This window comes from Podarcis pityusensis, assembly GCF_964106645.2.
Source record: "Podarcis pityusensis genome assembly, chromosome: 7".
Lineage (NCBI taxonomy): Eukaryota > Metazoa > Chordata > Lepidosauria > Squamata > Lacertidae > Podarcis > Podarcis pityusensis.
In genome coordinates, this window is record NC_138031.1 from 17,875,459 (window position 1) to 17,888,400 (window position 12,942).

A 12,942-nucleotide genomic window follows, 5' to 3' on the forward strand; every position below is an offset into this window, starting at 1 on the left:
AATTTCCTAACTGCATTCCCACCCCCCTTTTTTTTCTTCTTCTTCTTCCCAACGCGGCCACTCTGGGATCAGATGTGATTCATTATGGAACATGCTGATACACCACGGAGAGGCGTCTATGCTGGAGATTACCAATGAGGCATTAATTATTTTGATACAAAATAAAGAATAAAAGTGGGGTTGTTTCCTCCTCCCACCCAAGAAGTTCACAGAAATATGTTGCAACAGATCTTGTCAAGATCCCCTCATATTGATCACAAAGGGGGAAAGCTTGTAGCTCAGTGGCAGAGCTGATGAAGGAAGAAGGACTCAGTTTCAGACCCTGGTATTTCCAGGTAGAGTGGGAAGATACCCTGTCAGAAAGCAGCTGCCAATCATTGTAAACAGCATTGAGCTCAATCGTCCAATGGTCTGATGGATAGAAAGCAGAAATATGTCCCTTGTTAACATCTAGCTCCAGCCTAATAACTCAGCTTCAGGGCAATATTTTTGTTCCCAACAATGTATGATCAAGGGACATACATACTGTCCTGTTCCAATGAACATAGCTTGGTTTATGCCAACCTGCTCCACCCTTCCCTTTTGATTCACTGCAGGACTTCCTGGCTTAATCAACCCTAGTTTCCCATTACATCTGAACCGGTAAACCATAGTTACCAGAAACTCAACAAGCCACGATCTTAAGCCCAATCAGAAATGTGGTTTAAGACCTTGGCTTGTTCCAGTTCTGGTAACACATTTTGAACCACTTTGAGTTTTTCTTCTTACCATCAAGCGGCATATAAATATACAAAATAAAGAAAAATAGACATAAGAAAAAGCTATGATTAAACATCCCATTGAACTCTGTTATGCCTAGAAGGGAACAAGGCTCATGCATATATTTGCTTAACAAGCCAGTGTATGTACGTCCAAAGCAGGCCATTGAATATTGACCATACCAGATATTAGCCAGATTTCAGTGGTCCATATAAGAGCATTGCTATAATAAATAAATAAAATTATTGGGTGGCATTCACCTAACCAGCCCCACCAGTGGAAGTGCTGCGTAAGGACTTCTGCTTGCACAACAGGACTTCCCCCCAAATTCCCTATATCTGCTGAAATTGGTTTATGGGGGAGAACCCCAGAACAGCACAGGGGATGGGGGGCAAGCAGGTTATTCCATCTGGCAAGCTGCAGTGCTTTCACAGGCAGGACAATGGGAAGAATGCAATGTTGACTTCCCCCAATTATATGAGAGTTCATGCAATTTTATGAGAGTTTTAATCCTGACTTTTAGTGTGAAATAGTTTGTTATAGTTTATTTAACAACATAATCACACAGATGGCAAATTCAATCTAAATATAATTTCATCTGGCACCTTTTTTAATTCTATTTAATTTTTGATCCACTGTTTATATCTTGTCTTGGAATATTGCTGTACTGCCTATTTTGCATCTTTTGAAACCCCCCCCCCGCCCTTTCTTAGAAGTAATGGAAGACATGGTTAGTTTTGTGAGATTGTGTGTGTGATGTGTGTGATGTGTGTACACACACACACACACACACACACACACACACACACGAAAGAAAGTAAATACATTATAGCTACAATTTTAGATATTTTAAATTAAAAGGTATCATAAAACATGCAAAGTAATCCTAATAAATGTATGCTAGCAACATTGCTAATTGGTTATAAGTTGTAAAACCTTTATTTCATTAGCACAAAACTAAGATAACACCATCTTTAGTAGCAGTATTGGAGCATCGTAGTGAGATGTTATTTGATGTACACTGACATTAATGAGTTCAATTTAACTGCCCAATCAAAGCCCATAGATATAATTAACCCTGCTAGGCTGTGACAAACAGAAACACACTGAAATAAATGTAGATATTTGAAGGGTTGTGTTTTCCCCCCCCCTCCCATTTTTACAAAGCTACATAAACACGGGAAATTTCGGACTCCTCAGTAACACAGTTTGAACTGGAAGTAAATTAGTGTATAAACTGTAGCAAATATGGATAGAGCTCACTTTCAGAAATAGCTTGCAAATTAATTCGCACCCTAATATTGCTATATTCTCTCCCCCACCCCATTATAACAACTGCCTCTTTATGTAGTGAAAAGTATATGGGCATGGGCTTCTCATTGCCCCAGTATTCAAAGTGATGGTCAGCTTTTGCTACCAAATTGCCTGTCTACTGTGTCTCATAGAACACAACAGAAGCCCTTTAGAACTGAAGTGGCATTAAAAATAAAAGCAGCAATTGACAGAAATTGAGATCAGTGGTGTATCTGGCATGTACTTCCACAGTGGATTTATTTCCCTCGTCCAATCCATCTCCATAATATACACAGTCCTAAGTCCCATTTCTCAGTGGTACTAGAAAGCATAGGAACCAGTGGGTAGTTGAGTATGTCTGTATATTTGTATGTTCGTATCTTCCCTTTCTTCCATGACGTAACTGAATATATATATATATATATATATATATATATATATATAGGTTTACCAGGCAGTTTCCCATTCTGGCACCACATATGTGTGTTTTACAGTGAACAGGAGTGATGAGCAAGCCAAAGCAGAATCCATACTCACCATTCTGGCACGTGCTACACTAGCGTATAGCAAAGATTACAAGTTTAAAAAGGCAGAAATATTCATGCAGAGATGTTATTTAATGTAACAATAGATATACATAAAGCATTTTTAAACTATCCTAGTAAAAGGGAATTGAGTGTTCAACTTACTTGCCTGAACTTTGGGACCTTCCTTACATCATAATCATATTATTTCCTGCCCCACAGTTCCTCTTTACTTATTGAGGAGCTTGCACTTCCTAGAACCGAATCATAGAGTGGGAAATTCAACCACTACTGTTCTTATGAAATAAAAGTTTTCACTTCTTATTAAACACCTAAATCATAGTGAATATTTATTCAAAATTAGATTTTTAATAGAATAAAGCTTGAGAGGCAATCACCGACACAACTTGTTTGACTTCGAAAAAGAGGCTAGAAAGTTGTGGGGTGAAGGAGCCAGGTGAAGCAAGCAGACACTTGTGTAAAGATAATGGTGCTGGTAAGAAAGTTGGCTTGTTTCGCATGCTGTCTAGGCTAATGTTGGTTTAAAAATGCTGGTATGCATAATTCATGAGTCACAATCATAGTCACTTAAAACATTGATCTTCAGCAAGGGGTCCTGATATCCAAGTAACTTAAGGTGGGAAGGGAAAATAGGGAGGGAGGCAGAGGAAATTATCCTGGTCCAATAAACCATGGTTTTTCACTCCAGCAACAAGCTGTGTGCCTCCTTCCCTTCCTCTCTGTCTCACATGTTTGGTTTCAACAAATCTGTCTTGGTTTCCAACCAACTGGGATATCAAACCAAGATCAGATTTAAGATCTTGTAGTTTAGAATATCCTCAATCAATATGGTCATTATTAGGAATTTTGTCCACTCAGGGGACTCTTGAAAGTAACATAAAAAGTTGTTAGGGTGGAGAGATTTGATACTGGCTAAAGCACTTTGATACCAGGGGGCGTTGACACATTTTTAATTATATAAAATTAAGGAGTCTGTTTCCAGTGCTTGCTTTGACCTCCTGTCTTCCTGATTTGAGGAAGCCATTTCTTTAAGCTGTTTCCCTGCAATGGCTTGATGTGGTTCAGCAACTCTAACTGGGGATTTGCACAAGCAGTTCTGCAAAGCTTTGCTTAGCAATGCTCTTTTATTTATGATGTTATTGTGTTTTATATGCAGACTCCCAGGCCTTTAAACATCATTAAGCAGAACAACGGTGAGCAGATCATTAGGAGACGAACGAGAAAGCGTCTTAACCCGGAGGCACTTCAGGCTGAGCAGCTAAACAAACAGCAGAGAGGGAACAGTGAGGAACAAGTCAACGGCAGCCCGTTAGATAGGAGGTCAGAGGATCATATAACAGAAGGTCACCAGAGAGAAATCCAACTTCCCAGCCTGAGTAAATATGAAGCCCAGGGCTCATTGACTAAAAGCCATTCTGCTCCGCAGTCAATATTGGTCAGCCAAACTCTGGATATTCACAAAAGGATGCAACCTTTGCACATTCAGATAAAAAGTCCTCAGGAAAGTACCGGAGACCCAGGCAATAGTTCCTCTATATCAGAAGGAAAAGGAAGCTCAGAGAGAGGCAGCCCAATAGAGAAATACATGAGACCTGCTAAGCATCCGAACTATTCGCCACCCGGAAGCCCCATTGAAAAGTACCAGTACCCACTCTTTGGGCTTCCATTTGTACACAATGACTTTCAAAGTGAAGCTGATTGGCTGAGATTCTGGAGTAAATATAAGCTGTCCGTTCCTGGGAATCCACACTACTTGAGTCATGTGCCTGGCCTACCAAATCCTTGCCAAAACTATGTGCCTTATCCCACCTTTAATCTGCCTCCTCATTTTTCAGCTGTCGGATCTGATAATGACATTCCTCTAGATTTGGCGATAAAACATTCCAGACCTGGGCCAACTGCAAATGGTGCCTCCAAGGAGAAAGCGAAGGCACCGCCAAATGTAAAAAATGAAGGTCCCTTGAATGTAGTCAAAACAGAGAAAGTTGACCGAAGTACTCAAGATGAGCTGTCAACCAAGTGTGTGCACTGTGGCATTGTCTTTCTGGATGAAGTGATGTATGCCTTGCATATGAGTTGCCATGGTGACAGTGGACCTTTTCAGTGCAGCATATGCCAATATTTTTGCACGGACAAGTATGACTTCACAACTCACATCCAGAGGGGCCTACACAGGAACAATGCACAAGCTGAAACGAATGGCAAATCTAAAGAGTAAAGATAAATAAAATAAAATAAACCTTAGCACTTAGCACAATTAAACAGAAATAGGTTTCCTTGATGGGAATTCAATAGCTTGTAATGTCTTATTAAGCACTTCATATAGCAAGCATGCCTTATCCAGTATACAATCCTTCGTTCTTTTCTCTTCCCTCCTTTTCCTTCCTCTAGACAAAAAAAAAACAAAAAAAAAAAGTTACCAAGAAGGAAAAGCAAAATGGATGGCAGCTGGAATTGGGGGTTAAGGGATATTTACTTGGGACCCGTCCACCAAAACTATACAGAAGACACTATATCAGGGCAAGTCTCTTCAGGGGGGGGGGAACCCTAATCAGACAACTAATGCTTTTCGTTCTTGTAGCTGGCTAAAATGCAAAGATGTATAATGCAGGTGTACAGTAACATATGCACACTGTATAGCAAAATGGACTTGTTAAATAAACTGATGTCCAGAAATCTAGTAGTATTTTTTTTTTCCTCATTTGGGTTCACTTTGGCCTTATTAGAGCATCCGACAGCATCCACCATTTCTGCAATCTGGAGGTAGTAGTTTTCTCCAGACGTCACTCATGCAAAACCAGCCGGTAGCTACTATTTTGATGGCTATCGCCTTGCAGTCTACAACAGTACTCCCCAATCTATCAAGGTCTAGTGCAATAGTAAATTGAATAGGTACCTGCAGACCCAGGAACAATCATCAGGAGCATTCAAAATCATGAAAGCCTCAGTGTAATGCTCCTTCCCTTGCAATCTGAAAACTTTTTTTAAAATGAAAAAAAAAAAGAATCTCAGGAAAGGTTAAAGTTAAATGGCGCTGGTGTCGGGAAAAAGAAAAAAAACTATATATTTGTAGTCCAGACCTTCTCCTTTCCAGTCTGAAAGATGCGAGAAGGCCCTTTAAAATAGATATTGTGCTGGTGTTCATTAATTTCCAGCCCAGTACAGGCCCCAGGGTTGCAAACTACATCTCAGGGGTTTCTGAGTAACGTGCTTTGGCCAAAATACAGGTTTTGGAGTAACATTCTGTAGAAAAGTGCTCTGCCTGGCGACTTATCTCTTTTATGGAAGCTTCTTTACCAATTTGATGTGCGTAGTATTAATGTTTTGCATTAGCTATTTTTTCTAAATTTCGCTTCAGGGTTGAGTGTATGACTCACTTTCCCAAATGCCCTTTGGTTATTTATATGTAGCGGTCAATCTCTTCACTAGACTTAATGCCAGCTTTTGCTCGTGTCTGCCTTCATGGCTGTTTTTGTTTTTAATACTTTAAAAAGAAAAAGAGAGGGGAGGTTTTGTAAAACTAGCCCATGAAGGGAAAGCTCCTCAGCGTAACTGCTCAGGGAAATAGGTCTAAATAACTCAATATTCAATCATTGGTTCACGGTGCTTTTAGCCAAGCCTCCATAGATGCTACAAGGATCTGCAAAGGACAGACTTCAATTCATTTGCACGATATCGGCCCAGCCAGTAGTTTTGATTGTTGTTGTTTTTACGAAGGGATATACAAAGAGATATTACAAGCTACTGGATGCACTGTCAGATTAACTTATTTCATTTAAGAAGTTGGGAGAACAAATAGGGAAAAAAACTTATTTTTCTAGTAAATATTAATGTATTACATTTCAAATAATGGTGCCTGACATATTGAATAATTATTTTCTACAGTGTACGTATGCAACAAAGATATTCCATCATGCATAAGATTCAGCGCTGGCTCAGCCTCGCTCTGTTTACATTTGCAAATGTAGCAAACAAGGTAATGAAGCAAATTTCTATTGCAGTAGGTCTCTTTTATTTGTGCGTGTGTGTGTGCATTAAAATTGTAAACAGTAACATGAAATGAATGGACTTTGTTGATATTAATGATTTGCTGGGGGAGAAGAAGATGAAAAAAGAAGAAGAAAATGGCAAGAAGGAAATACGAGAATATTTTTACGCCTACTTAGGAGGAAGCGAAAGGGTAGCACGATTCATTCCAAGTACTTTTTTGTATTCTTAAGCTCTTAACTCACATTGTTATGCTTAAAATGATAAACATATATCCTCTTTTTATTGCTTTGTCTATGTTTCAGATGAAACATTTCAGAGATTATGTCGAGAGGTGCCATACGACTCCTTGGCACTGAAGGTTTTTATTGCATTCTGTAGTCGCATTGCACTCCCGTTTTTACCATATTACACAGCCGCTTCATTGTTTGGGTTTTTTTGTGTTTTGTTGTTGTTGTCGCATTGGGGCTTTACTTCTTTATTTCGCATTGCAGGCTCTTTAGTCTCTCGAGGTTATGGAGTACAACTGGTTCCTGAATGTTGCTGCGAATGAAGTTTTAAAACGTCTTGTCTTATATCCAGTTGCCTGTCCCTCCCCTGTTTTGTTTTCTCAAATGTTCTAGGAGATTGTTTCTAGGGGATGGGGAAGGGCTGTAGCTCGGTGGTAGAGCATCTGCTTTGCATTCGGGAAGCCTCCTCTCCCCCTAGTGCAATCCTGGGCATCTCCTGGCAGGGCTGGGAGAGATACCCCAGTCTGCAACCTTGGAGAGCCATTGCTTATCAGTGAGTAAACAGTACTGAGCTAGATGGACCAATCGTCTGACTCGGTATAAGGCAGCTTCCTATGATCCCATCAAGGCTAGATTACCCCAGTTCAGAAAGGTATGTTAAAGGGCCATCTTCTGATCCCACTTACATGCTGCCTATCACAAATGTTCATGTAATTCAAACTAACTTTTAATAAGAGTCAGACGCATCATTCTCTGATCTAGAAAATGAGCATTTAAAATAAACCTGGGAAAAGGGAGAGAGGACATTGAGGTTAGGGTCATGTCTGACTAGTGGTTCTTTTGGTACAGGGCTCAGATTAGGAGGTGGCCCTTAATGAAATCCGCAAGCCACCCCCAATTTTAGTTAAATCATGTCTCCGCTTTCAAGTCTTCTGAAACCAGTAACTATGGCTGCATTCCAAAACACACTTACCAGGGAGTAAAAGTCTCAGTGAACACAACATAACTTTATTATTGCACAGGATCACTCCACACAGGACCCTCCTGAAAGGTGTAAGGATCCATGCTGGAATCAAGCGTGGTTTTGGCAGAGGAGAACATGTTTTCAGGGGTGAAAACAGATGACCGTTTGCCAGGTGGTAACTTATCCATGGTGTGTAATGTAACCATGTTGCAACGTGGTCATCTGTAGTCTTCTGCCAAGTCCAGAGAGGCGTTTTATCACATCTCCTTTTAAAGCTTTACGAAGACAACGGATAAAAATTACTTGGCTAATTTGACAGGATAATATAGGCAACTATTTAAACCACCAGCTGGATCAGCTTACCATGCATGTCGTGGTCAGTTACTGTTTGTTCATCGGTATGCACCCAACACTGCTATTGAAAGCAAAATATGGGAACTGTCACCCTTCATGAGAAACACTCCCATACCTGACGGCCACAGGTCTTGCTGACCTTGGCAGTGTTACAGAAGCTGCATTTCTTACTTGTTATTGAATAATTCCTCCCAAGCTTGTTGTTCGCCAAGCCCAAAGAAGCCCCGCAGTCTCGTATGGCAATTCCTCAGGGTGCATGGATAGTAGGCTGCATTTGACTTGGCAGGTCACAAGTTCTGCAGGCCTAACCAAGAAGGGGAATTGCTCTTAGCTCAAGGCTGTGTTGAGCAACTGCTTGCTCATCCTCTTGGTTAAGGGAGGCTGTTAATCCATATCTCTAGAAAGGAATCATGAAAATGAATGTTTGTGGAATACTGGGAAGTTGTAGTAGGTGGGAGTGCCAATGCCACTTTATTTTCATCAGCCTCATGTAATATGATCAGCCCTGCTTCAGCGCTTTTAAAGCAGTTGTCCTCCAACAATGCTTAGGTCAATGGCAGGAGCTGAAAGAGATAATCCATTTTCTAGTGACACAGTGTTCCATTAAAAACAGCCATTGTTGTGTCAGATTTTCAGGACAAATGCCAAAAATTAACTGCGCTGAGATTTAACTAGTTAATATCAGCAGGTTTGGTTTTTAATATCAGCATTGTTTTGGTTTTTAAAGTTTCTCAACTGCTGGAAGATATCCCTTTCCAGGAGAATGCTTCATAGGAAATGAACTCTATGGAGTTCTGTGTATTAGGGTTCATCTTTAATCTGCATCCTACCCTCCTTTTCCTCCAGCATGCTTTGCAGCACAGCTGGTGGGATATGCCCCCCTCCTTGAATGTTCAACTTTTTTTAAAAAAAGTCCTTAGTCCTTTTCCTTGTGGAGCTATAGGGAAGAGGATACAGGCAAAATTCAACCCAGTTACTCCCAGTGTTAGAAACTGAGATATGAAAGCTAGGAGCTAAATAGGTTATGGTTATGGGTGCAACAACAGAATGTCTAGGAACACTTTTTTATAGCAAGAATACAAAGCTTGCAGCTAAAATATTATGCTCATTTTTCACATGGTCTAGTCCTTCCCCTGCCCACCCCTTAATATTCTTAAGAGGGTCTCTTCTCCGGTCTTCAGAGAGTAGCTGGAAGTGGGGAGGCAGAAAAAGGTCCTCCTTTCCTTCCACTGTCGTTTTAATCTGAAATCTTAGGCACAGTACTGTGTACTGAGCCCAGAGCTCAGAAACTGCTCACACTAATGAAATTCCCTGTTGCAAAATGTGCCTAGAACAATGGGAGTTTTGGTTACTCCCTAGTGTAACTTCCACCTCCCGGTGTCATAACCAAAGGCGGTGACATTACTGACAAGCACTACACCTTTTTTAAAATGTTGCAAAATTAGCATGTATTGCATTACTGTTCAATATGATTAAATAACTGTCCATGTATCGGGCTACCTGATACCACCTGCCCTGTAAGTTAGGCCATTTGAAGGAAAACAGTTTGCGTCTAAAAGCCTGGGTGAGGCAGGTGTGGTCTGAGGGCTTTATATTGCCGACCCCAGGTCTAGGCCACTATAGAATTTTACTTGGAGAAATATTATTGCTGTGCAGCTTAGCTTCTAAAACAGCCATCACCAACATGGTGCCTTTGGAGTTTTGAAGTGCAACTCACATCATCCCCAGCCAGGTTGGCAAATTTACCGTAAAATTTAACCTAAGTAAAAAAAAAAACCACCTTAAAAAACACCTTAAACTGTTAAGCAGATTATCTCAGCCTGTTTAGATTGACAAGTTGCTTGTGGCTTGACATAGTGAGATGTTCTCAAAATTATTTCTTTAGAAAAATGTGTGGGTGGAAGTGCCACTGATACTTTCATCTTCATTGACCTCACATACTACGATCTTCCCTACTTCACGATCTTCCACCACGATCCTGTGAGTCTCATTCAGTTCAATGGGACTTGCTTTTGGATAAGTTCACCCTCTCAGTGTTATCCTACACCTGTCTACTCAGAAGTAAACCTGATTGAATTCAACGAGACCTACTTCCAGGTAAATGTGCATAGGTCTGCAGCCTTAAGAACATATCTTGGCACACTCGCCCTTCCCAGAATGTCAGAAGACACACATAGGGCTACCGTTTGAATGTTCCATCATGTTAAACAAAACAAAAAAGCTTGTGATATGCAGAAAACGAGCAGATCAGGAAAATGGATTTTAGTTCAGCCTTACTCTCTGAGATGCTTCCCGCCCCCACTAAATGATTGGGAACATTCAAACATGCACCACTTCTGCCACAATGCTGAGAAGGTCCAGACCCAAATCACTGCTACCATGATTCTTCTGTGCTATAGGGTACTAGGAGGGTTCAGTCAACCTCCTCAACTGTTGAAAGAATTCAGTGGGGTTAGTCCTCCCCACAGCACATCTACTAGCTGTAACCCTACAGTCTGTGTTTGGCCAACGTGTAAAGGAGCTCTGTGGATGTCCAAGTGTAGAACTTCTTCCCACAAGGGCTGAACAGGGAGGCAGTAAGGGTGTCACCACAAGGACAGAGCTAACCTGTGTGATCTCATCACATTCCCCATAGGTTCTTCCTAAAATACCTAGATGTATCCAGTTCTGTATTCTTGTAGTGCAAGGTTCCCTTTCAGTCTCTGTAGCCCAAGACATTGTGGTGCTTCAGGCAGAAAATCCAAGTGATCGCTTGTCTTTACCATTAGCTGAGATGAAACACACTCCACCGGGGTGCTCTACTGCACAAGCCTTATTGAAATGAGTGGGAGACTGGGAGTTGTGCAAGAACAGTACGTACATAACCTTTTTCAACAGGGAAGCAGCAGACCTTCCATTAGATTGTGACTTTGGGGTTAAATCTCTCCCTTAGTCTTCAACCCTTAAGTGCACCTAAAATTCACCACCATTGGTTACTGTTTCATTTTATTTCATGCTAGGGCTGCCTCTGTATTTTTTCCAGACATGTTTTTCCTCCTTTCCCAGAGAGGGAATAAAATACAGCATCTCAAAATACCATTGTCATATAAGGAGGAGCAAAAAAATGGATGTCTTGCCTACAGAATTGTAGAATCAAGGATCATCTAGTCCCCTCAATGCAATGCAGGAATTACAGCTAAATAATGATGTGATGTTTCCAAAAGAACCCTTTAAATGCATAGCTCTGGATTGACTCTAGGATGCTCATGGCTATTCTGTCTGTTACGATACAAGGGGTATTCAGTTTTGTTTTCTCTATTTGTGCTTTCCATTCCCCAGTTTTCATAATGCATGTTCATTTCTACTCACAATCATGTTCCTGGTGTATTTCTTATGCAAAACAATTCTTCAGGCAGCAAAAAGATGTCTGTTACATCTAAACTTGAATAATAAAGTTTTACCACCAGTTATAAAAAAAGCAAACAAGTTTGGAGTCTTTTTTGGGGTGGTGCCAATACCAGGATAATGTAAAGAAGGCAAGAGAAAACTAGCACTTAACCTGTAAAGGTCAAGGACCCCTGGATGGTTAAGTCCAGTCAAAGGTGACTAATGGAGTTGTGGCGCTCATCTCGCTTTCAGGCCAAGGGAGCTGGCGTTTGTCCACATGCAGCTTTCCAGGTCATGCAGCCAGCATGACTAAACTGCTGTTGGCACAATGGAACACTGTGACGGAAGCCAGAGTGCACGGAAACACCATTTCCCTTCCCGCCACAGCGGTACCTATTTATCTACTTGCACTAGTGTGCTTTTAAACTGCTAGTTTGTCAGGAGCTGGGACAGAGCAACGGGAGCTCACTCCATCGCAGGGGTTCAAACTGCCAAGCTTCCAATTGGCAAGCCCAAGAGGCTCAGTGGTTTAGATCACAGCACCACTCATGTCCCTTAACCTGTACTAGACACACACACACACCAGTTGGTTCATGTGGCAACAGAGTTTATAGAAGGGGGATCTATCCTCTGGCTCCCATCATCCCTGACCATTGGCCATGTTGGCTGGGTCTGAAGAGAATTAAAGGATGGGCTTAAAGGATGGTGTTCTCCAAGAAAACGTTTTCCCATTGGTTTGCAATAAGAACGTTGCCCTTGCTTTGCACCAAATCCTTGAAGTTCCCTTCTATAATTTCTTTTTTCTTTCTTTCATGTTATTATTGAGTCCCGTTTGGGACTCAGATAAAATGGAGCAAGCTATAGAAAAGGCAATAATTAAAAAACACTTAACATGATTAAAATCGTATTTAAAAATCCATTAAATACAGATAACAATGAAAACATCACAACACCAGCCCTTCCCTCTAAAGTCATTTCCTAAAGGCCTGTCAGAATAGAAAGGTATTTACCCACAAGCGGAAGAACAAGTAGGAGCCAGTCTTAACTTCTGTAGGAAGCGAGTTCCAAAGTTTGGGAGCAGCCATGGAGAAGTTCCTTTCCAGCATCCCCACCAACATGCAGGACACAGAGAAAACTCCTTCCTCAGCTGCCCTTTGGTTCCATTTCCATCCTGGTTCTCCTCAAAGGTGCTTGTGGTGGAGTAAACCAGGAACAGGGACTCTGTTGGATATTTTTGGAGACCCATCTCCCTGAAGCCCCAGCCAACATGACCAACAGTCATTGATTATGGAAGCTGTAGTCCTAACATCATCTAGAGGGCATATACAGTGTTGACCACCACCATTTTATCTTCACAGCAACCTGGTCTGACAGGTCTTTCTAGGAAACAGGCTGATCGTTGAAGTCCAGTGCTGAGGGCCTTCTGATGGTTCCCTCACTGCAA

General features: G+C 41.2%; 1 protein-coding gene and 1 long non-coding RNA gene across 7 annotated transcripts in view; one reads left to right on the top strand and one right to left on the bottom strand.

Moving 5' to 3' along the window:
- The window catches only part of TRPS1 (transcriptional repressor GATA binding 1), a 238,760-nt gene extending 229,726 nt beyond the window's left edge, over nucleotides 1–9,034 (top strand). For all 6 annotated transcript variants that reach the window (XM_081012489.1, XM_081012491.1, XM_081012492.1 and 3 more), the window contains one exon: nucleotides 3,754–9,034. In XM_081012489.1, the coding sequence (XP_080868615.1) occupies nucleotides 3,754–4,815 (1,062 nt within the window). In that variant the 3' untranslated portion in view covers nucleotides 4,816–9,034. The remainder of the gene's footprint in view (nucleotides 1–3,753) is intronic.
- On the bottom strand, nucleotides 5,590–11,591 carry LOC308480963. The gene is made up of 2 exons (XR_013988363.1): nucleotides 10,200–11,591; nucleotides 5,590–9,647 (listed from the first exon to the last, which is right to left on the bottom strand). It is a non-coding gene; the product is annotated as an uncharacterized lncRNA (long non-coding RNA).
- Nucleotides 11,592–12,942: the final 1,351 nt, after the last annotated feature.